At 32.7% G+C, this 25,637-nt stretch overlaps 1 protein-coding gene across 7 annotated transcripts in view; it reads left to right on the top strand.

Annotated features, from left to right (window-relative positions):
* The window catches only part of METTL15 (methyltransferase like 15), a 432,137-nt gene that overhangs the window by 74,611 nt on the left and 331,889 nt on the right, over positions 1-25,637 (top strand). For 4 of the 7 annotated variants that reach the window (XR_002517048.1, XR_002517047.1, XM_021925940.2 and 1 more), the window contains exon 4: positions 20,044-20,142. The exons of the other annotated variants lie outside the window; for them this stretch is intronic. Coding sequence is in view for 2 of the 4 variants with exons in the window: in XM_021925940.2 (XP_021781632.2) it covers positions 20,044-20,142 (99 nt within the window). In the remaining 2 variants the exon portion in view is untranslated. The remainder of the gene's footprint in view (positions 1-20,043; positions 20,143-25,637) is intronic. 7 annotated transcript variants of the gene reach the window in all.

Below are 25,637 nucleotides of genomic sequence, written 5' to 3' on the forward strand. Positions count from 1 at the left end.
ACTCTGGGGATTGGGAAGTTCTATTACTTACATGATGAAACGAATTAGGAAAGTATTTGATGTTGAATGTTTTCTACATTTAATTTATTAATTTTCATGATTCTTTTGGCATTGGTTTCCTCATCTGATATAATGAAAATGTTGGAGTCTATTGGAAGTTAGATCTCCTAGAGTTTTTTTGGGTCCTGAGCAGGAGCATTTAATGTGAAATCCTGAAGAGACGTCAATAGTTCTAGTTACTTCAGATAACTGAGTGGATGGATAGATAGATAGATGGATTAAAAACAAAAGTTTAATAACCCTTCATGAGTTTATTGTAAGGGTATGGGACAAAATTGAAGACATATGTATAATCAAAGACTATTACTCTTATTATATTATTACGTTGCTGATTTGATTGGGACTAAAACACTTTTGATCTCAGGAAAAGAAGGAATATTTAACCCAAGTTACCTTCTTTTTACTTTCCATGGAGGTTAGAAGTGCTTTGATGAGTGGCTGCCTGATTTGTATGAGTTATCATTTGCCTGCCCATTCTACTGAGAAGTTTACAGGCAGCGTGGTTTTCTGTTCAGGAATATACCATTATGAATACCCATACACATACACACATTTACTGCTCATAAACCAGCATTCTTTGAGGTGGCAGTATATCATTAACATTTTTATATTAGTAAACATAAGTAAGCAAAACTTGTTTACTGGAGAATACTCTGCCATAAAAATATATCAGTTTTTCAAAAATTCACTGCTATTAGAAATTTATTTTGTCTCCATTTTGGGTATTATCTATAATGTTGCAATCAAAATTATTAACTCATGTAATTATTTCACTGGGATTAATTATTTGAGGTGCACCAAAAGTAACGTACATTTTATTGTGTTTGATATATGTTGCTAAATTGCCCTCCAGAAAATATCTACCAGTTGACATTCTATTAGTATTATCATTACTCTTTCCCTACAAGGCCAGATATTAATACTCTGGTTTTTTTTGGTCAAGAACACTATTTTTACATTTTAATGTGCGTTCCCTTAGTATATGTGAAGTATAACATTTATTCATTCGTCTGTGTGTGTTACTTTTGGACAGTCCCATTTTTGAAAATTTAAGTGTTAATCTTTTTATTGTTTTGAATAAAAACTTAACATTATTTACATCAATACTTTCAAACCATATTCGTTGCAAATACTTTACCCAGTTTAAAAAGATTTATGTGTAAATTTTCCTTATAGGTTTCATATATGCATGTTTCAGACATTCTCATTTTTATGAACCAATTTGATGATTTTTTTGACATCATCAAGAAAACAAAAAGTACAAATTGTTTTCAAACTAGCGTAGACTTTCTGTATTTCAGAACATAATGATTGATACTCAGTTGTATTTCTTGCACTTTGTTTTTATACTATCTGTAATCTGTTATTTTTACCCAATTCATGATAAAAGAAAACCTTTTCCCTCTCTGATTTAAAGAGAGAGAGAGAATGCACACACCTGCATGTACACATGGGTTTGTGTATGTATTTTGAATCTAATCTGGAAATGTGTTAATTAGAGTTTTTAGTTCAGTTGCATTTAATATCATCACTGATCAATGTGGGTTGAAATCTATAATCTTATGTTTTTCCTCCTATTTGTATGGCTTAAATACATATTATATTTACCCTCTGTCAATTTTTCATTATGCATTATTTTTTCTATACATTTTTTATTAAGGGAAGTCTAGAATGCATGTGTACAAATACAGACATTTTAAGTGTACCATTCTATGAATTTTTACAAATGAATAACCACTTATAATTACTACCCAAATGAAGATATGTAACATCTCTCACTCGGAAAGGCTACCTCAAACGTAATTACTTTTCTTACTCTGTCACTTTCTTTTCCTTGGTTTTGAATTTCATTCTCATGAAATCATAAACTAATTTATGGCTGGCTTTCTGCATTCAACATGTTTGTGATAGTCATCTGTGTTGTTGATAGGATTAGTAGTTCATTCTTTTTAAAAATTGCAGTAATCTATCATATGGCTATACAGCAATTTATTTGTCCATTCTCCTGTTGATGGGCTTGTGGATATTTTCTAGTTTTGTTTATTATGATTAAAGCTCATATGAACATCTTCATATGTATTTATTGGGTGGTCATAGGCACTCATTTTCCAGGAGCATATAGCTAACAGTAGAATTATTGATTCACTTTAGAAAATAGAGCCAAGCAGTGTTATGAAGTGGTTAAATCTCTTTACATTTGTATCAGCAGCGTATGAGAGTTCCAGTTGTTTCACATATGCAATACTACTTAGCATTGACAATGTTTTTAATGTTATCCTTTCTGGTGTATGGTATGTCATTGGTATTAATTTGAATTTACTTGATGAATGATGATATTAAGTACCCCCAAGAAACTCAAATGGTCTAGAGTTGGGATCTTTATTATCTCCTCACCCATATCTTCTACTTTTCAGTTAACAAAGCTATAATCATACTCAGTTGTTAAACTAGGAATCTGTATTTTCTTGTCTGCGTACTATGGTAGACCATAATGTTCTGTAAGAGTACAAATTATGTTTTGTTGTTGAGTGAATGAATGAGCCAATGAACCCTTGACTCCTATGCATCCTTTTCAAATTGATGTGTTTTTATAATTTTATATAACAAACATTTTAAAATGTTTTCTCTGTGGTATCAGTGCTATCACCTTAATCTTTGTACAATCCTGGATTCAGAAAAAGTGAATTAAAAATAATCTGGCCAATTTTGTTGTGAACCTAGAGCTGCCTAAAATATAGTCTGTTTTTATTTATTACTTTTTGAAAAGTAATCTAAAACTGTGATTAGCTGTCTGCTTTTCCTTCCCTTTTGACTTGCTTGGTCTAGTCACTGAGAACTATTTTTAAATAAGGACTAGAACTAAGGAGGGCCTGAAACATCTGTCGTTTAAGGATGCTGATGTTTATCAGAAACATACTTAACAAACCGTGGCAACCCTTTCTTTGTATTTATCTTCCCTATTAGAAAATTAGCATGCAATTTCTTAGTAGTCTTGTTTTCTGAGATGACAAAAAGTGAGGTGGGAACAAGGTGATTTTTATTAGAAATACAAATGAATAGTATATTTGGAATACCCATTTCCCCAGTCCTCTGGTACTGGTATTTTAATTTTTTTAGGTTTTCAACTGGTAGACTCTCGGACTTAAGTAAGAAAAGTGAACTCTGACAACTGCTATTAAGTGTTTGTTATCAGTTTATTTTCAGTTATTGTTGGGAAAGAAAGTAAAAACATGAATAAATGAAATGTACACGCACATTAAAACTTTCAGGTTTTTTGCTAGGTTTAGTTTTCTACTTCTCAACTCTGACAGTAGCTACTGGGAGGTAATAATATTGATTGATGCCAATTTGTTTTCTGTCCTTTCCTCTTTGTTCTATGAAGCTAGAAAATAACCAAAAGTCAAGATAAATAATAAAGAAAAATATTTATGCCCAGAGGAATGAATAGTTGATTATAAAACATATGGTCTCTATACATATGTACACAGGGATATCAATGAGTCACAATCAGTTTTAAGTAATATTTGCTAATACTAAAAATAACACGTTTATTATTTATTATTATTATTATTATTTTTTGTATTTTAAGTTCTGGGGTACATGTGCAGAACATGCAGATTTGTTACATAAGTATATATGTACCATGGTGGTTTGCTGTACTCATCAACCCGTCATCTACAATAGGTATTTCTCCTAATGCTATCCCTCCCCTAGTCCGCCACCCCTTGACGGACTCCTGTGTGTGATGTTCCCCTCCCTGTGTCAATGTATTCTCATTGTTCAACTCCCACTTATGAGTGAGAACATGTGGTGTTTGGTTTTCTGTTCCTGTATTAGTTTGCTGAGAATGATGGTGTCCAACTTCATCCCTATTTCTGCAAAGTACATAAAATCATCATTTTTTTTTAAGGCTGCATGGTATTCCATAGTGTATATGTGCCCCATTTTCTTTATCCAGTCTATCACTGATGGACATTTGGGTTGGTTCCAGCCTTTGCTACTGTGAATAGTGCTGCAGTAAACATACATGTGCATATGTCTTTATAGTAGAATGATTTATAATCCTTTGGTATATACCCAGTAACGAGATTGCTGGGTCAAATGGTATTTCTAGTTCTAGATCCTTGAGGAATCGCCATACTGTCTTCCACAATGGTTGAACTCATTTACACTCTCACCAGCAGTGTAAAAGTATTTCTATTTCTCCACATGCTCTCCAGCATCTGTTGTTTCCTGACTGTTTAATGATTGCCATTCTAACTGGAGTGACATGGTATCTTGTTGTGGTTTTGATTTGCATTACTCTAATGACCAGTCATGACGAGCATGTTTTCATATGTTTATGGGCTGCATAAATGTCTTCTTTTGAGAAGTGTCTATTCATATCCTTTGCCCACTTTTTGATGGGGTGGGTTGTTTTTTTTCTTGTAAATTTGTTTAAGTTCTTTGTAGATTCTGGATATTAGTCATTTGTCAGATGGATACATTGCAAAAATTTTCTCCCACTCTGTAGGCTGCCTGTTCACTCTGATAGTTTCTTTTGCTGTGCAGAAGCTCTTTATTGTAATTTGACCCCATTTGTCAATTTTGGCTTTTGTTGTCATTGCTTTTGGTGTTTTAGTCATAAAATCTTTGCCCTTGCCTATGTCCTGAATGGTACTGCCCAGGTTTTCTTCTAAGATTTTTGTGGTTTTAGGTCTTACGTTTAAGTCTTTGATCCATCTTGAGTTGATTTTTGTGTAAGGTGTAAGGAAGGGGTCCAGTTTCGGTTTTCTGCATATGGCTAGCCAGTTTTCCCAACACCATTTATTCAATAGGGAATCTTTTCCCCATTGCTTGTTTGTGTCAGGTTTGTCAAAGATCAGATGGTTGTAGATGTGTGGTGTTATTTCTGAGGCCTCTGTTCTATTTCATTGATCTGTGTATCTGTTTTGCTATCAGTTCCATGCTGTTTTGGTTACTGTAGCCTTGTAGTATAGTTTGAAGTCAGGTAGCGTGATGCTTCCAGCTTTGTTCTTTTGGCTTAGGATTGTCTTTGCTATGTGGGGTCTTATTTGGTTCCATATGATGTTTAAATTAGTTTTTTCCAATTCTGTGAAGAAAGTTACTGGTAGCTTGATGGGGATAACATTGAATCTATAAATTACTTTGGGAAGTATGGCCATTTTTATGATATTGATTCTTCCTATTCATGAGCACAGAATGTTTTTCTATTTGTTTGTGTTCTCTCTTGTTTCCGTGAGCAATGGTTTGTAGTTCTCTTTATAGAGGTCCTTCACATCCCTTGTAAGTTGGATTCCTAGGTATTTTATTCTCTCAATAGCAATTGTGAATGGGAGTTCACTCATGATTTGGCACTCTGTTTGTCCGTTATTGGTGTATAGGAATGCTTGTGATTTTTTGCACATTGATTTTGTATCCTGAGACTTTGCTGAAGTTGCTTATCAGCTTAAGGAGATTTTAGGCTGAGACAATGGGGTTTTCTAAATATACAATCATGTCATCTGCAAACAGAGACAATTTGACTTCCTCTCTTCCTATTTGAATACCCTTTATTTCTTTCTCTCGCCTGATTGCCTTGGCCAGAACTTCCAATACTATGTTGAATAGGAGTGGTGAGAGAGGACATCCTTGTCTTGTGCCAGTTTTCAAAGGGAATGCTTCCAGTTTTTGCCCATTCCATATGATATTGGCTGTGGGTTTGTTGTAAATAGCTTGTATTATTTTGAGATATGTCCCTTAGATACCTAGTTTATTGAGAATTTTTAGAATGAAGGGGTGTTGAATTTTGTCGAAGGCCTTTTCGGTATCTATTGAGATAATCGTGGTTTTTGTCATTGGTTCTGTTTATATGATGGATTACGTTTATTGATTTGCATATGTTGTACTATCCTTGCATCCCAGGGATGAATCTGACTTGATAGTGGTGGATAAGCTTTTTGATGTGCTGCTGGACTTGGTTTGCCAGTATTTTATTAAGGATTTTCGCATTGATGTTCATCCGGGATATTGGCCTGAAATTTCCTTTTTTTGTTGTGTCTCTGCCAGGTTTTGTATCAGGATGATGCTGGCCTCATAAAATGAGTTAGGGAGGATTCCCTCTTTTTCTTTTGTTTAGTATAGTTTCAGAAGGAATGGTACCAGCTCCTCTTTGTACCTCTGGTAGAGTTCAGCTGTGAATTCGTCTGGTCCTGGACTTTTTTTGGTTAGTAGGCTGTTAATTACTGCCTAAATTTCAGAACTTGTTATTGGTCTCTTCAGGGATTCGACTTCTTCCTGTTTTACTCTTGGAAGGGTATGTGTGTCCAGGAATTTATCCATTTCTTCTAGATTTTCTAGTTTATTTGTGTAGGGGTGTTTATAGTGTTCTCTGATGGTAGTTTGCATTTCTGTGGGATCAGTGGTGATATCCCTCAAATTATTTTTTTTTGCGTCTATTTGATTCTTTTCTCTTTTCTTCTTTATTCTTCTTGCCTAGCGATCTGTTTTGTTGATCTTTTCGAAAAACCATCTCCTGGATTTGTTGATTTTTTTGAAGGGTTTTTCCTGTCTCTATCTCCTTCAGTTCTGCTCAGATCTTAGTTATTTCTTGTCTTCTGCTAGCTTTTGAAATTGCTTGCTATTCTTTCTTTAGTTGTTTTAATTGTGATGTTAGGGTATCAATTTTAGATCTTTCCTGCTTTCTCTTGTGGGCATTTAGTGCTATAAATTTCCCTCTACACACTGCTTTAAATGTGTCCCAGAGATTCTGGTACGTTGTGTCTTCGTTCTCATTGGTTTCAAAGAACATCTTTATTTCTGCCTTCATTTCATTATTTACCCAGTAGTCATTCATGAGCGGGTTGTTCAGTTTCCATGTAGTTGTGCAGTTTTGAGTGAGTTTCTTATTCCTGAAGGATAACACGTTTAAATACGTAGTACAGTACTTAGCTTCCAATTATCAACAAGCATTATGTATTATTACTATACATTGAAACATTTTAAAATTTCAAAAAATGTGATTGATTCTAGTTAAATGCCATGTTAATATATCACTTAATAACTTGCAGATTTTTCCGTATCTGTTTTTATGGGAAAGGAAAATGTTAAATAATAGGGACCAGTTTAAGAATTAAAAATACAGGATATTTTATATTCTCTACAGATTAGGCCTCTAGGAGTGTGTGTGTGTTCTGTGAAAGCTATTTGCTATTACATGTATCCAAGGAAAATACCAGACCATTGAGAATGATCTGATGGACAGTTTCTGAGTAAAGGAAATATAATGAAAGTTTATTTTTAATTATGAGTCCCACCTAATCCACATTTTACATAATGTGTTGAATGTTAACATATATAAGAAAATGGATATTGCATTTTAAAAAATTATAAGGTTACTGTTTTATATAGAGTCTTTAACTGCTTTCTAATTTTGAAGTCAATTTACAGTGGTCCCTTAAGTTATATTTAATCTCTGTACAACCAGGGATCGTATCTTTTCTATATTTGTTTAATATAATGTGGTATAATTAGCTGTTCACTGATTGTTTTCTGTATTAAATTGAATCCCATTTTAAATAACTAAACACTAGAATTAAAAAGAAAGACAGCTAGATTACAGATTTTTTTTTAAAACAATACTGAATTTTTCATTAGACTGATTTAGGTTCAAATCCCAGCCCTGCTTCCTTAAAAGCTTGGGCAGATTGCTTGGTTGAACCTTGGTTACTGTGCCTGTGCTTATAAGTTATTATTACTGTTTTTTTTTTATTATTATACTTTAAGTTCTAGGGTACATGAGCATAACATGCAGGTTTGTTACATATGTATACTTGTGCCATGTTGGTGTGCTGCACCCATCAACTCGTCAGCACCCATCAACTCGTCAGCACCCATCAACTCGTCATTTAGATGGATAGTAAAAGTTATCTTTTAGACTAGACTAAATATATACAAATAGTCTTCAAAAGTTATTAGCATATTATAACTGTCAAACAATTAGTAGCTGTCATCATCAATTTTATCATTGATAGTTCAGGATCAACTTGTTTGCGGTGAAACAAAAGAAATGTATTGGTTGTTCTTTAATCTACTTAGAAGTAAAATAATGGATCGATTATTACCCTTTGATGGTTTTAGGTTTTAAATTGTTTTATATTTTAAAGTCCCGGCCAAAGCAAAGTGAATTATTCTAATTCACTTAGAATATTTATTTATTCTAAATGTAAAATGTCAAGTCAGATATTAATTTACTGAAATTTTATTGTGCTGAATGAAGAATTAATGATATAATGATAATGAACAAATGTTTTAAAAAATTGACTCATGCCCACATGTTCACTTACTAGCTTATAATATTTTAATTTTTTAACAGTAATTGTTATTTAGAATGTTATTTATTTATTCACTTAATAAATATTTTTAGAGCTTTCATCATGTTTCAGGTCTTGTTTGCAGCTCTGAAGATGTAACAGTTAACATGAAAATGTCTGTGTTTTTGTGGAGTTTCTGATCTATTTGGGGAGATATAATATAAATATATAACTATACACACGTATCTAATATATATATACGTATTTTTTAAAATATAGGTGTGCATTCATTTTTATAAATATATAGTGGAATCAAGAGTCCTGTTTTAGCCATGTTCAGTTTTACATACGTAATGGAAATCCAAGTAGAGATATGTTAAATATGGTATTTTTGGATTTGGGGGGCGTCTAACGAACAAATGAAAGGTTAGGCGATAGAAATTATTTAAAGCTATGACTATGAAAGACAGTAATTCAGGGAACAAATTGTCCACTATAATAAATGCCATGGTCAAGTAAGATAAGAACTGTATTTTGCCTAAATAGAAGTCATTGCTGATTTTATAAGATGTTTCAGGGAAGTGATTGAGTTTGAAAAGTTGATTAGAATGAAAGAATATTATAAGAACAGCAAGTATAGCCAACATATATCATGGGATTTTGTGTATTATCAATATTTGCAAAATATTTTAGAGTCAACAAAAAATGATTTATGTCTTTAGAATTTTTTTGTGTATATCTTAATAATCTTTCTTTATAGCATTATTTATGATTTGTTTGGAGAGCTAATTTTATAACTTTGAATTTTATAGTTACAATAAAAGTTATTTTACTGGTTAACCCCTTGGGATAAAAATAAGTTATTTCATAAAGCTTAACTTGACTTAATTATAAATAACTATAAATGCCTAGTTTTTCATCATATACAAAAATATATATTACTGTGTTATAGATGAAAATAGCAACTGTTAAAGTGAGAAGGACGTTTTAGAAACTTGATCATATTTAGCTTGATAATAACGCTATATTAAATTTTTGTTAAAATAATACATGTTTCTTTAATAATTGCCTTTTAATTTTACCAGCCAATATTGTAATATAACATTGTTTTTAAAAAGAGGGTGCTGTGGTTAAGTAAGTTTAATCTGTGTTCATAATATGTCTGTTAATAGCAAGAGGATTCCTTGGATAGCATAGGATAGTGAATCCTGTGAAGATACGCACATATGGGTTAATCTTTATTTTTGAACTAAATCACTGTCAAACACATCCCTTCATTTCCTTAATCAGATAATGTAAAATAACTACAGTGTTAATATACTTGTAAAGAAACTTCTTAAAAATATAAAAGCCATGTTTTTCTTCATGAGCTTGATTAAACTGGAATAACCTTAAACAAATCTTTCCTAGAAACTTCTTAGAAGTAAATAATAGAAAGCTTCAAATTTCTGTGAGATATGATAGCTATTTAAAATTAAAAATTAGTAAATGTAAAATTAACTAAATTTATCCAGAAATCCAGAGGTTGTTCTGAACAAAAGTAGGTGAGTTTGATAATTATCCCAGTGTTATGGCCTTCATTGACTAAATAAATAAATCACTTCTTTGAGTATCTTTGTTGTTAAGTTGCTAGAGATTTTTAGAGTGTTTGAAAATTCATCACTCATGAAGTGCTTAAATTCAGTAGTAAGATTGTACATTGGCATACCATATAGCTTTTAAAATGGATGAGGTAGACCTGGTAGGGGAGGTATGTGATATTAATAATGTATAACTCAGGGTCATTAAGGAGGACTGAAAAAGGGAAAGCATATTGGACAGTACCTGGTACATAAGAACAAAATAAATGTTTGCTCTTTTTTTTTTAAACATGGCCCGATGTCCATCTTGTATTAAAAGAATAGAAACATAGGCACCATATAGTTGCAACACTAGACATATAGTATAATTTTGTTTTGTTATCTTTATTGGGAAAAATATATGTATGCATATTTGAATATATTTATGTTTGCTCATGTATAGAACAAGGTATGAAAAAGAAGCACATCTAAGTTTATATTGGTAGGCTGGATGGAGGAGATAAAAATTATAATGAACTTTTCATTGTTATTTATTATTTGAAATGTTGCAGATGGTAACAACAAAAAGTATTTTGTAATCTCAAAAGAAAATCATTGTATTTTTAAGAAAATAAAAATTTTCCAATAAATTTTCTCAAAAATGAATTTTTATGTTCTGATATGAAAAGACCTTTAGATATTATAGTACTTGCAAATATGTTATTTAAATATGCAAGCATTGTTCTCTTGGATGTGTTTTACCACTAGCCATGTACTCTTAGAGGTTTCCCTCAACCCTGGCTCATGGCCAGTAGATCAGGTTGAAATTCTGTTCATTGCCTTTCTTTCCACTAGTTTTTGTGGCATTTAAAAATACAGTGAATATCACATTACAAAATTTTATCCAATTAGCTATTTAAATGGAAAGACATTCAGGACATATCATAGTTGAACCAGCCTATTTCTGATATTTGGTTCACCAAACTGTACATGAATCACATATATTATTTGAAAAAAACTCAAGACATATCAAAAAGATATTTTAATACTCCGAGAAAGTCTTAAACCAAGGCATATCTATAGTATTACATTTGTTGTAATTCTTAACAATGAAAATTATGAAATAGCTTTCACCTTTTATTTGGATGTTTAAGAATGTAAAATGTCAAGTCAGATATTATTAATTTACTGAAATTTTATTGCTCTGAATGAAGAATTAATGATGTAATGATAATGAACAAATGTTTTAAAAAATTGACTCATGCCCACATGTTTACTTAATAGCTTATAATATTTCAATATTTTTAACAGTAAGTAATTGTTGAATCTAAGTACTGAAGAAACAGGAAGGTACGTACTATCATTCAAAAATTGATATATATATTATCACTTTCAAAGCTAATGTTAGAACTCACCTGAAGTCATAATCAGCTGCCTAGTTTTAGAGTTTTGTTGCCCTGCATACACTCAGTTAGCTAAACTATACCTTTTGGAACATCTTTGGTAGCATAGTTTTTATTATTATTTCCCCAAAGCCAATGTAAATGGTATAAGTATAGATGGCAATTATTCTGTTCTCTTCTTATACTGGAAAATGTTATTGCAAACTCCTTTATGTGTAACATAATAATGTTTATTTCCTAAAGGAAACTGTGATTATTCATTTAAATGGTGGCCTAAAAATATGTAAGCCTCTTTCTTAGTAATCCATTCATCCTAGGTAACTTTTAATGTTTACATTTGTAAAATATCATTTACCATAATGTGTTCAATGTATAATGTAGGTATGTAGCTTTTTTTATTTTGTTTTATTTTCTAGAACACATTTGAACTTGCAATGAAGCAAAAACATATAATATTATAAACTGAGTGAAATACTTTGCCAATAAATATATTGTTGAATTTTCATTTCCTTCAGAAGCCCACAAGAAATGTTAAATAGTGTTAATTCACAGTTCCATGATGCATTTCTTTCTTTAACATACTGTTTTGAAATTTGGGCATATAAAAATTGCTGCAAAGTCACTACTAATTTGAACTACAAAATGAGGTTTTTGTGTGTTAAATGTAATGACATTCTGTCTTGTGTATCTTTGTTTTTTTATTTCCCAAAGAATGGAACGAAGCCTACAGAATGTTACAATAGATAAATATAGGATTATGGCTAAAGTCAATATCAAATATTATTTTTGAAATTAAAGATACCATGAAATACTGCCAAGGATTTTAGCTAAAGCACTAATTGGAATAATGTAGTTTTGTTCATAAGCTCTATGTAGCATTTTTTAAAATGCCTACTTTGACAAATGTGAACAAATCTGAATTTATCAGAGTCTCAATTAACCATGGAGCAAGTGGTAGTAAATAACACAGGCCAGTTTAAAACCCTCTTGACTCTGAGTACTTTATCAGTTGAAATGTACAACTGGTGAATAGTTACAAGAGTAAGCTTTCATGAGTGAATCATGTCCATTTGACGATTCCCTGTGGTGATTAGTTAGCCAATGCAGTCAATCTCACATTTTGTAAAATTTCACTACGATGCCACACAAGAATATTTTATAATTTGTTCAAATAACATTGTAATCGAAATTTCAACAAAATGAAGGAAGCAAATTGATCACAATCAGCTGTGTTTTCATTGTGACAGTACTTAGTTATGAAGCCATTACTACAAAATTCACTGAAACAGATTTCATATATATTTGCAATGCTATTGATTTATAATTTCTTTTTTTCAGGGCTCCTGCTAGAGTTCCATAGAGTGCTCTGTATTTTGAGTTAATGCTATTGATCTGCTTTTAAGTGGTGATTATATTTTATTGACTACTTTAATTTTTTCTTGATCAATAGTTGTTCAAAAGTTGATTTAGTGCTGTTTATTAGTAATGGTTTTAAGGTCACTTCTCATAAAGAGAAATCTTTGACTTCTAAGTTCTCTTAATCTTCTCTTGCCTGTGACTATAACCATTTATTTAGAGAGGGGAAATATGTGGTGTCTTTTTGCATTTAGAATATAGATAAAATTCCTTGCAATAACAAAGAGAATTTATATTTTTATAAATAATGAATAAAGGTCAACTATAATTTTCAGAAATTGTAGGCAGAATCATCATTTCAAACATTTGTTAAGTTTTTGTCTACTCTTTGGATGTAATATTTACTTCACATGGTGTTAAGTTAAATGAGTTATTTCAAGGCTATGTAACTCTATTAAGAGTGCAAAGAAGATCTTTCTTAATTTATATTCAGACATGTTTTTATCTTATTTTTGAATTATGTTACAATTACAGATTATTTGAATGTGAAGAGATTGTCGTTTTGAAACTCCTGGCCTTATTGTTGAGAAAATTAAGGTATAAACTTTACGTTCAGGCAAGATAAATGACTTGCCTGAAGTCAGGTAGCCATATTATTAAATAAAGAGCTTAGTATGATGCTTATATATGAAGTGTTTAATAATTATCTACTTAATTAGAAATGTATCAAAACATAGGTAAATTATAATGATAGATGAGGGAGACAATGTTAACTTAGAATTATAAATTAATACAAATTAAAATATTAGCAAAATATCTTCTAAAAACATTTGTAATTATGGAATAAGGCAGTATTTTATGTACTTTATGTACTTAGCTCATTTGCTTTAGGTACAACTTGTTCAACCAAAGTAACATGTGTAGACTGGCACTGATGAGCATTATCCTAGGTTTCACTTACATTATACTGTGTAATGAAGTTACAACACCAAACCTACTAATAACTTTGCTTGATAGCAGGGAGATACTGTGTATCTCCCAGAAGGCAAGTGATACTTATTTCGTATGATTATTAGAAGGTTTGTATTTTAGAGTTATCCCTTTTTTATAAATTGTTTTTTAGAATGGAACTAGCATGGATGATTTTGCAATTTCCCATAGAATTTCAATATTGATTGACAGTACTTTTACTTAAAATTTTGTCTGAAATTTAAAACCAGATATTAACTATATATAAACTGAAGTTTGTGAAAGTTTTCTTTTTCTTATAATGTCTTTATCTGATTAGAGTATCAAGGTAATTTAAATTGCCCTTTCTTCTTGTTTTTACAGCTTTTTGTACTTTGGGATGTTCCTGAGAATTTAATAGTCAACTAAAATTGGAAGACTTAGAAAAATCCTGAAATAGAAGTTGAAGGGATTAAAATAAAAAATCTGAGTTTTATTTATGCTTTATATAAATGTAAAGAAATCTACCTTTTAAGGGTTGCATCTTCCAGAAAGTTTTTTTTCAGTACAACATTTAGTCAATGACAGTATCTTTTCAATTTAAAAAATCTTTATATAAAACTGTACATGGATATAAATCTGTTGTATTTTTTCAGGTTCTATAGTTAGTAATATAGTGTCTAATTATGAACTCCAAGCATCATAAGCAAGTGGTGATATATTATAGATGAGTTCTTTTGGCACAGAAATATTTTAAGAAGTAACCAAAACTTCAAGTCTGATATTAGTTAAACTCCTGAAAGGCAAAGTTGATTTATTTTTAAGCCTATTGTGAAAACTAATAGAAAAGAGCTTAGAATTGTGTTCTGACAGTAAAATTCCTAAAATAATTAACAGAAACTGCTAGTTGTTTCTGCCTAATTTTCCCCCTTTAGCAAAGGTAATAAGAATTTTCTTAAACTGAGGTTAATATTTTAATAATTATTATTTTTCATCAGCCTGTTCCTGACCTCTGTTTGGTATACTCAGTGTTTATGTATTTAAAGCCTTTTTAAAATAATGATTAACCAGATAATCTCAAGTTATTTGAGTTACTATGTTTTATATCAAACATAGGCAACTAAAGTTTCTTCTGTGTCTATCTGTATGTCTTCTCCTGATGAGGTTTTCATTCTGAGATCATGTCTTTCATATCTTGTGGTATCTTCTCCTAAGACTATGTCATATAATACTTGGTAGTTTGCATTATGAATACAGAAATAATATTGTCTGACAATAAATGATAACACATTCTGCAATATACAACTTGATGTATCAAAAAGATTTCCAGGCTTTAAGTGAATATCTACTTATTTTGGAATCATATTTATTGCAACAATTTCAAAATAATTAATCATTGATTTTGAATGTTGAACCAGCCTTGCATTCCTGGGATTAGCCCCATTGGCCACAATGTAGTATTCCTTTTATATATTAATGCATTTGAGTTGCTTTTTTTTTTTTTTTGCAGATTTTTACATCTATGTTCTGTGAAGGTTATTGATCTGTAATTTTCTTATAATTTGTTGGACTGTGTATCAGAGTAATGCTGATCCCAAACAATGAATTGGGAAATATTCACTCCTCTACTATTTCTTTGAAGAGACTTTTGTAATAGTGGTTATACTTCTTCATTAAATCTTAGAATTTATAGAATTCACTGGTGAAGCTATCTGGAACTGGACTTTCCTTTGTTAGGTGGTTTTTAACCATCAACTCAATTTTAAAAATAGATATAGAGCTTTTTAGGGTATCTCAATAGTAGAGGCCACTAATGTTATTAAATGCCCTATAATCCACAGACAGCCTTTGATATTTGATAACAAAGAATTATCTGGCCCCAAATGTCAAAGGTGCCAAGACTGAGAAATCCCAGATTAGCTGTTTCTTCTCTGAGTAAATTTTGATAATTTGTGTTTTACAAGGAATTTGTTCACTTCCGCTAAGTTGTTGACTTTATGTGTGTAGACTTTTTCATAGTATTCCATTATTCTCCTTTTATTATCTGTACAATCTTAGTACTTTATCTTTTACTTATGTGTGCTTATAATTAAAATCTTAGGCTTTCAGCATTACTATAAGAAGACCAAACTTTTAGACTAATTACTAAATTATACTGGATTTTAAGCCATTCTATCTCAGGAGAACACAACACTATACTTCTCATTGAATTTAAAAGTTTTCCTTCCATGACTCTAAATTCTTTTTTATTATATTTTATTTTTTTTGAGACGGAGTCTCACTCTGTCGCCCAGGCTGGAGTGCAGTGGCGCAATCTCGGCTCACTGCAAACTCCGCCTCCCGGGTTCACGCCGTTCTCCTGCCTCAGCCTCCCCAGTAGCTGGGACTACAGGCGCCCACCACCTCGCCCGGCTAGTTTTTTTTGTGTATTTTTTAGTAGAGATGGGGTTTCACCGGGTTAGCCAGGATGGTCTCGATCTCCTGACCTCGTGATCTGCCCGTCTCGGCCTCCCAAAGTGCTGGGATTACAGGCTTGAGCCACCGTGCCCCACCCGACTCTAAATTCTTTAAAGGATATATTTATATCAATGTTTACCTTCTGTATTAGTCAGTTCTCACACTGCTATAAAGAAATATCTGAGACTGGGTAATTTATAAAGAAAGAAGTTCCATTGGCTCACAGTTTTGGAGGCTATACAAGAAGCATGGCTGGGGAGAACTCAGGAAACTTACAGTCATAGCAGAAGGCTAAGGGCAAGCAGGCACATCTTACATCACCAGAGCAGGAGGAAGAGAGAGAAGGTGGAGGTTCTAGACAGTTTTAAACAACCAGATCTTGTAAGAACTCTATCATGAGAACATCACTAGGGGGATGGTACTAAACCATTAGAAACCACTCCCATAATACAGTTGCCTCCCTTCCTCCAGGCCCCACTTCCAACACTGGGGATTACAATTCAACATGAGATTTGGGTGGGGACACAGGTCCAAACCATATCACCTTCCACCCCCATTCCATAATTGATTATATACTGTTAGAACTGTGATCTCAACAAATTGACATCTCCAAAGGTTTATCTCTATATACTGAAAATCATATCATTAGCTATTTTCAGGATGACTGAGAAAAAATAAATCCAATATAAAAAATTGCTATAACTATATCTCCTGTTCAAGTTTTTATGTTTCATTTCATTCAAATTATATCACTCCCCTTGGCACTAGATCTCTAAAGAATATTGGCTGTAAATTAAAGTCCAGACTCTTTAGTTTGACATTTAAATCCTACACATTAATTATCCCTAATGTATTCTTTCTATTTTTCTATTGTAAGGTTGTTTCCTACTTGAATCTTTTTCCTTAGGGTTATGTATTTCATTCAAGTTTGCCCACAATACCGGTTTGCAATCCTTTTATGTTTTATTTGATTCCTTTTCCCTTTTCCCAATCTCCAAAATAGCTCTGTCCGTTAACTTACGGCATAGTGCCCTATTTCAGTGACTTTACTTCCTTTGATGGTTTTTCTTTTCTCTCTCTCTCTCTCTCTCGTGACCAAGCATGATGACATATGTAGATGAGTTTAACTTCATAGAGACAAATACATTTTTTAATAAGGAAAATATATCTTTGTTGAAAAAGAAAAAATAAAAGATTACTTTATTTTTAAATTTTTTGACCACTGTCAGAAAGAAAGATTAAAAAAAAATTATTTCACTAGCTTTAGGGGTACAAGTGGTTTTTGTCTACGTGGATGAATTGTATAGTGGTGAAGTCTCAGAGTTTAGTGTACCCATCACCCAGGTAGTGTACCTTGTGCCCCAGTAGGTTTTTTTTTCAACCCTCACCGCCCTCCTAACCTCTGTCTGCTGAGTTTCCAGTGTTTTTTATACCACTCTGTCTGCCTTTATGCACCCATAGCTTATCTCCCTTTATAAGAGAGAACATGGAGTATTTGGTTTTCCATTCCGCAGTTACTTTACTTAGAATAATGGTCTCCAGTTCCATCCAAGTTGCTGCAAAAGACATTTTTTTCTTCATTTTTTTGGTTGAGTGGTGTATATACCACATTTTCTTTAACCACTCTTTGGTTGATGAGCATTTAAGTTGATTCCATATCTTTGCAATTGTGAATTGTATTGCAATAAACATATACATGTAGGTATCCTTTTTGCGGGTATTGTTTTGATACAATGACTTCTTTTCCTTTAGGTAGATACCCAGTGTTAGGATTGCTGCATTGAATGATAGATCTACTTTTACTTCTTTGAGAAATCTCCATACTGTTTTCCATAGGGGTTATACTAATTTACATTTCCACCAGCAGTGTGTAAGTTTTCCCTTTTCCACACATTCACACTAGCATCTATTGTTTTTTGACTTTATAGTAATGCTATTCTGGCTGAAGTAAGGTGGTATCTCATTGTGATTTTAATTTGCATTTCCTTGATGATTAGTGATGTTGAGCATTTTTTTCTATGTTTTTTGCCCATTTGTATATCTTCTTTTGAGAAATAATCTATTCATGATATTTGGCTGCTTTTTAATGGGATTTTTTTTTCTTGCTGATTTGTTTGAGTTCTATGTGGAATCTGGATGTTATTCCTTTGTTGGATGCATAGTTTGCACATATTTTCTCTCATTCTGTAGGTTTTCTGTTTGCTCTGATGATTTTTTCTTTTGCTGTGCAGAAGCATTTTAGTTTAGTTAGGTCTCATTTATTTATTTTTGCTTTTGTTGCATTTACTTTTGGATTCTTCGGTATAAATTCTTTGCCTAGGCTGATGTCCAGAGGAATTTTTGTTAGGTTTTCTTCTAGAATTTTTATGGTTTCAGGTCTTAGATTTAAGTCTTGAATCTATCTTGAGTTGATTTGAAATGAAATAGGGATCCAGTTTCATTTTTCAACATGTGGCTATCCAATTTTCACAACACCATTTCTTGAATAGGGTGTCCCTTTCCCCAGTTTATGTTTTGTCTGCTTAGTTGAAGATCAGTTGGTTGTTAAATACTTGGCCTGACATCCGGGTTTTCTATTCTGTTCCAGTGGTCTGTGTTTCTACTTTTACACCAACATCATGCTGTTTTGGTTACTGTAGCCTTATAATATAATTGAAATTCAAGTAATGTGTTGCCTCTAAATATGTTCTTTTTGTTTAGGATTGCTTTGACAATTCGGGCTCTTTATTGGCTCCATATGAATTTTAGGATTGTTTTTTCTAATTCTATGATGAATGACATTAGTATTTTGATAGCAGTTGCATTTATATATAGATTGCTTTGGGCAATATGGTCATGTTCATGATATTGATTCTTCCAATCCATGAATGTAGGATGTATTTCCATTTGTTTGTGTCATCTATGATTTCTTTCAGCAGTGTTTTGTAGTTCACTTTGTAGAGATATTTCACCTCCTTGGTTAATATATTATTAAGTTTCTTTGTTTTTGTTTTTTTGTAGCTGTTATAAAAGGGATTGAGTTCTTCATTTAATTCTCAGCTTATTGACATACAGCAGTGCTGCTGATGTATATACATTGATTTTGTAACCTGAGACTTTACCAAATTCATTTATCAAATCTAGGGGTCTTTTGAAGGATACTTTAGGTTTTTCTGTGTATAAGATCATATCATTGGCAAACAAATAGTTTGACTCCCTCCTAAGAAAGACTTTTTTTTTTTTTTTAAAAGGAGAAAACTGACATGAGAACAAACAATTTTACTGTTAAAGTAATTAATTGATCTTTGTATGAATATTACTTCATTTAAGTCAACTGGCCACTTTGAAAGTTGTATAAAGTCTTTCTGGTCAGTAAAAAATTGAGATATTTCAAATGCCTGTTCCTAGTAATAAGTCAGAGTACTAATGTAGTTAAATTGGCCTATAGTTCAATTCATTGTCCCTCCATGGAGTTGTTTACAAATTCCGAACTATGATTAGTGGTGTGATGAAATTTTATAAAATCTTTTAAGTATTAGTATTTGAGAAAGAAAAGCAATAATATTTACATTTTGAAAATATAGTTTTAAAAAGCATTTAAAAGATCATCTGTTTTTTTTTTTTTTTTTCAATTTGGGCTTAAATGAAAGTTAATTCACAGTTGTTTTCTTAGTTTTAAGAAATGCAGCATAGTTGGACTAATTTTGCCATAGTGCATACAATGGTGATTTTTATTGAATTTTAAGTTCTTCAAAATTTCTCCTGCTGGAAATGTGTTATCAAGAGTCTGCTTTTTAAAAAACCTTCTGCCAACCAAAAGTTCTATTACTGTTTATTCAAATTCAGAAACCATAAAATATATTTTGTATTGCTAAATTACTTTAGGATTTAGATAAAATTTTTTGGAATTTAGGCCTTTGTGAATAATTATTTTCTTGATTAAAATACATGTAATAATATTATTTATTTATATGACACTACTTTTTTCAGATTTCCTTCATGTGTATTGTCTTATTTGCATATCCCAATAACCTGGTGATGTGGACTAGGATGGTCCATTTACACACGAGGAAACTGAGACTCAGAGAAGTTAAGTAACTTGCCTAACAAGGATTTCCTGGTGGTATAGTGTACCCTGTTCTCTGTCTGAAACTTGTGCTATCTGAAGTCACATGTTTAAATATTTTCAGGAATATGTAAGTTTCTATTTCTCCCTGCAATATGCACATATGTGCGTATACATAATTACACATGCATAAGCATGTTCATATACATGCATGCTTGCACATGCACGCATAGACGCTCTGGGTTGTACACCAACACTTGTATGTATTGATTTGCTTTGATTTGTGTAAAATTAATGTTACTTAGAGGCCAAATCATAGAAAATCTTACCATCATTCATTTTAATTTAATTATTGCTTATGAGAAGAATTTAATTATTAGAACCATGTTGAAACTGCCATCCCTCAAATGACTTGTGCCAAAAAAAATTTTTTTGAAAAGAGCATTTGCTGAACACATTGACTAAAGAACTCAGTATTTCTTTGTTTTCACATTGTTTTTCCAAATGCTATAAACAATCTACATATTTAATAATTCTTAAAAGAAAGTACCTCTCCAGCATTCTTAGTAGTTAGTATGTTCATTGGCATTTGTCCAGTATGGGTTATGTGAATTTCTTGTAATGTAGATAAAAACTGTTTGTCTTTTAAAAAAAAGACGCGGACAGATTGGCATTTTCTCAGACAGAGACCTCTGTGAAATTAGATTTTTGAGATTAGCTACTTGTGTTAGTTCAGTCTTTCTATCTGCAGATAGATTAAGTGACAGTTTTGTTGTACGTGACTTGGACTATGATTAAATACATCCTATGTTACACGGAAGAGTGAAAGCTGGCCGGGCGTGGTGGCTCACGCCTGTAATCCCAGCACTTTGGGAGGCCGAGGCGATGGATCATTAAGGTCAGGAGGACGAGACCATGGTGAAACCCCGCTCTACTTCAGTTAAAAATAGAAAAAATTAGCCGGCGTGAGTGGCTGGCTCTGTAGTCCAGCTACCGGGAGGCTGAGGGGCAGGAGAATGGCGTGAACCCGGGAGGCGGAGCTTGCAGTGAGCCGAGATTGCGCCACTGCACTCCAGCCTGGGCGACAGAGCAAGACTCCGTCTCAAAAAAAAAAAAAAAAAAGAGTGAAAGCTATTCACCACAAAGAATGATAAATACTCCAATTATTTAATATAATTGAAGGACATACTTTAAAATAAGAGAAAATAAATTTTACTTTTATGACAAGTAAAGATTTATTTTGGGAATAGGAAAGGATTTAAGCTACAAGAGGAAACATTTGCAGAATTAGGCAGAATGAGTCATCATAGTAACACCAATACTTCTGATAAAATGGGAAAAGGTATAAATTTATTGCAATGCATTAATTGTTTTGTTTGTGGTAAAACTTTTATTTGCTTCTGAGAGTTTTTTCTCTTTTGTATAAGCCCATATAATAGTTACCAATAAAACAAAGTTAGTGTTAGCAGACAGATACTTGACAGAGCTTCACAAGACAATAATAAATCAAGGGGTTTGGTAGGAGAAATGTTTGTTAAAAAATGTTAGCTAACTATAAGGTTGGACTTCTGTATTTACAGTTACATGTTCTAATTTATTTCAGGTCTGACAAATGTATCAAATGTGATAGGTGTCTAGTTGTCGACATGTTAGACAAAAAACATGTAAAGCCTTAGAGAAGTCAGTGATAGAGTCTTGAGTGATTCAGCACACAATGATAGAACAATAGCTTGCCTTAGCAGTTACAAACATTTCAGGGGCATTATGAACTCTTTTTAGTGATTTTTTTAAATATCCAAATAAACTTGTCATACTAGCTCATCTCTCTCTTAACATTTACCTCACTAATTATGTCAAAGGAGCGTGCCTCTGTTGTCAAATGTGTACCAGGTTGACCTTGTTTGGAGGCGCAATATTCCCAAAGGCTGAATCCCATGAATTGTATATATAGTGAAGGTAATTTAATTTTTTGTTTTTTACATGAATCAATGTTTTTGATTAGGATGATCTTTTAAAAGTATACTTAGAACTTGGTGTTTTTAAGCATCGTTATAAACCAACCTTCTTGATCTTACTGTGGATTAATGCTGTTATAGTTAGCCCTCTTATATTTGTAGATTTCAATTTTTCTTATATTTGTAGATTCTCTTCAAAATCTGTATCCAGCAATCCCTTCACTTCACGGTTCCAAGTTTACTATAAAGAATTATTCTATTGCCACATGAAATTCTTAAACCTCTTTAAGAGGTTTCTTTTAAAATGCCTAATTTTCTCTCTTAATATGCCTATATGTTTTAATGCTCTTAATTTTCTCTCTTCTGGAGTAAGAATTTGCTTCTTGGCTACTGTAACACTAATTGAGAGGTGGCAGCTGGGAGGGGAAAAAATGCTTATTTCTGCGTCTATCTCTAATTGTGCTATCAAGTCATGTTTTTTGAAGTAAGTGGCTCCAATATACTCATCTGTAAAATGGGATTACATTATCCATCTTTCAGGTTGTTGTAAGAATTAAATTGACTTTTTTTTTTTTTTGAGATAGAGTCTTGCTCTTGTCGCCTAGGCTGGAGTGCAATGGCACGATCTCGGCTCACTGCAACCTCCTCCTCCCAGGAGGAAGCGATTCTGCTGCCCCAGCCTCCTGAGTACCCGTTATTACAGGCACCCACCACCATGCCTGGGTAATTTTTTGTAATTTTATTAGAGACGGGTTTTACCATGTTGGTCAGGCTGGTCTCAAACTCCTGACCTCAAGTGATCCACCTGCCTTGGCCTCCCAAAGTTGACTTTTTAAAGGGTTTATCATAGTGAGTGCTGGCGCATAGTAATTGCATAATTGTATCTGTTATCTTCCAAGTTATCCAGATGGCATGCTTTGTGATTATTTTTTATTTCACTTCTCCACTCACCACATCTAATTCATTCTACCTCTATGAAAAAGCAAAGTAGGTATTCATGCAGGTGGGCAGAAGACAGAATTGTTTTTGAAATCCGTCTCTGCCACTCATTAGCTGTACCTCAAACAATTTACTTAACTCTTCCTAAACCTCCCTTTCTTTGTAAAATAGTGATGATAATAATAGTGACTTACCTCAGAGTATAGCTTTGAGAATTACTGAATTAACTGAAAGTGTGTATGTGTGTGTTTTTATGCCTATGTATAAAATGAATGAATGGTACAGATAAAATATTTAGCATTGTGCTTGTCATAAAATAAGCTTCAATAAATGTAACATACATAGTCGTTATTATTACTCTTCATTCCTGATGCCCATTCAGCTGTTGTTTTTACTTATCTGGGTGCTTTACGCTAGTGGAAGCCTTCAGGTCTTCACTATTTTCTCACACCCTACCAGCCATGAAATATTGTGAGCAGTTAAATATTTTTTTGTCCTTAAGAAATTATTTTTATCTGTATTCCTAGGTATTTTATTCTCTTTGTAATGATTGTGAATGGGAGTTCATTCATGATTTAGCTCTCTGATTGTCTGTTGTTGGTGTAAAGGAATGCTTGTGATTTTTGCACATTGATTTTGTATGCTCATACTTTGCTGAAGTTGCTTATCAGCTTGAGTTATGGTGCTGGGATGATGGGGTTTTCTAAATATAAAATCATGTCGTCTTCAAACAGAGACAAATTGACTTTCTCTCTTCCTACTTGAATTCCCTTTATTTCTTTCTCTTGCCTGATTGCCCTGCAGAACTTCCAATGCTATGTTGAATAGGAGTGGTGAGAGAGGGCATCCTTATCTTGTTGTCTTGTACTGGTTTTCAAAGGGAATACTTCCAGCTTTTGCCCATTCAGTATGATGTTTACTGTGGGTTTGTCATAAATAGCTGTTATTATTTTGAGATATGTTCCATTAATACATTTTATTGAGAGTTTTTAACATGAAGGGATGTTGAATTTTATCACAGGCCTTTTCTGCATCTATTGAGATAATCATGTGGTTTTTGTCACTGGTTCTGTTTATGTGATGGATTATGTTGAACCAGCCTTGCATCCCAGGGATGAAGCCAACTTCATCATGGTGGACAAGTTTTTTGATGTGCTGCTGGATTCAGTTTGCCAGTATTTTATTGAGGATTTTATCATCGATGTTCATCAGGGATATTGGCCTGAAGTTTTCTTTTCTCTGCCTTGTTTTGATATCAGGGATGATGCTGGCTTCATAAAATGAGTTACGGAGGAGTCCCAACTTTTCAATTGTTTATAATAGCTTCAGAAGGAATGGTACCAGCTCCTCTTTATACCTCTGGTAGAGTTTGACTGTGAACCCACGTGGTCTTGGGCTTCTTTCGGTTGGTAGGCTATTAATTACTGCCTCAATTTCAGAGGCAGTTGGTTTGTTCAGGGACTCGACTTCTTCCTGGTTTAGTCTTGGGAGGGTGTGTGTGTGTGTCCAGGAATTTATCCATTTCTTCTGCATTTTCTAGTTTATTTGCATAGAGATGTTTATAGTATTCCCTGATGGTAGTTTGTATTTCTGGGGGATCACTATATGAGACCAGAGACCATATCTACTTTGGCCCACTGTTGTATTTCTAGTTTTTAGAACAATGCTGTGGATATATTAGGACTGTCATAATTGTTTGGGAATAAAATTTGACAAAGATGGGACAAAGCAAAAAAGGGAGAGAAGACATGAGACATCTTGGCATATTTGACAATTTCACATATTCTGTATGGCTAGAAAATATGTTGTAAAATTCATTTTTGAGAGTAGTGGGAGATGATATTGGAAAGAAATGCAAAGGCTAGAATATGAAGAATATTACCCATTATGCCCAGAAGTTTAGACTCTATCCTGTAGCTTTGGAGAGCCATTGAGGGGATTTAAATGCAGATGTGACATGCTAAAATTTTATGTAAGATAGGATAGCCTGTTAACGTGTAGTAAGAAAAAATTAGAAGTGAAATTAGAGGAATTGGTATGAATTGTGGGCCTATTTCAATAGTAAAGCATGGGAATATGGAGGCCTAAATTAAACTGGGGGTTCAAGTATTCAAGATCTGGTAAAATCAACAGGATTTGGTAACCAGTTGAGTTTGGAGTATATGGGAGAATGAGAAGACAGGATGAACTGTGAGTTCTGCTTAGCATTCAAAGATCAGTTGAATTGTACCCTCTTCCAGATTAGTCCATCTTGCCACTGACTGGAATAAATTTCTGGTTTTTGACTCCTTATGGAATGTTATGTATATCTTTCTTATATTGCTGATTTTTTTTTAACTAGGCTTATAGCTGTTTGTTTCCATGTCTAAAGTCCCTCACAAGACTGGAAGGCCTATAATGTAATATCTACCTGTTATCGTCTCTTCTATACTGAATGCTCAATAAATACACAGATGATTAATTAATGCCCAACATTTTTAATTACCTCCTGAAAAAAAAAATCCATACAGTTAAGCATGCGCTTCTCACATTTCAGTACTCCAAAATGAAACTAGTTGTAAATAGGTGAAGTTTAAGTGAAATTTTTTCAAAAGCACTTTAATTCTAAAAATTCAAAATTAGCA

The sequence above is a fragment of the Papio anubis genome, chromosome 12 (assembly GCF_008728515.1).
Source record: "Papio anubis isolate 15944 chromosome 12, Panubis1.0, whole genome shotgun sequence".
NCBI classification, from domain to species: Eukaryota; Metazoa; Chordata; class Mammalia; order Primates; family Cercopithecidae; genus Papio; species Papio anubis.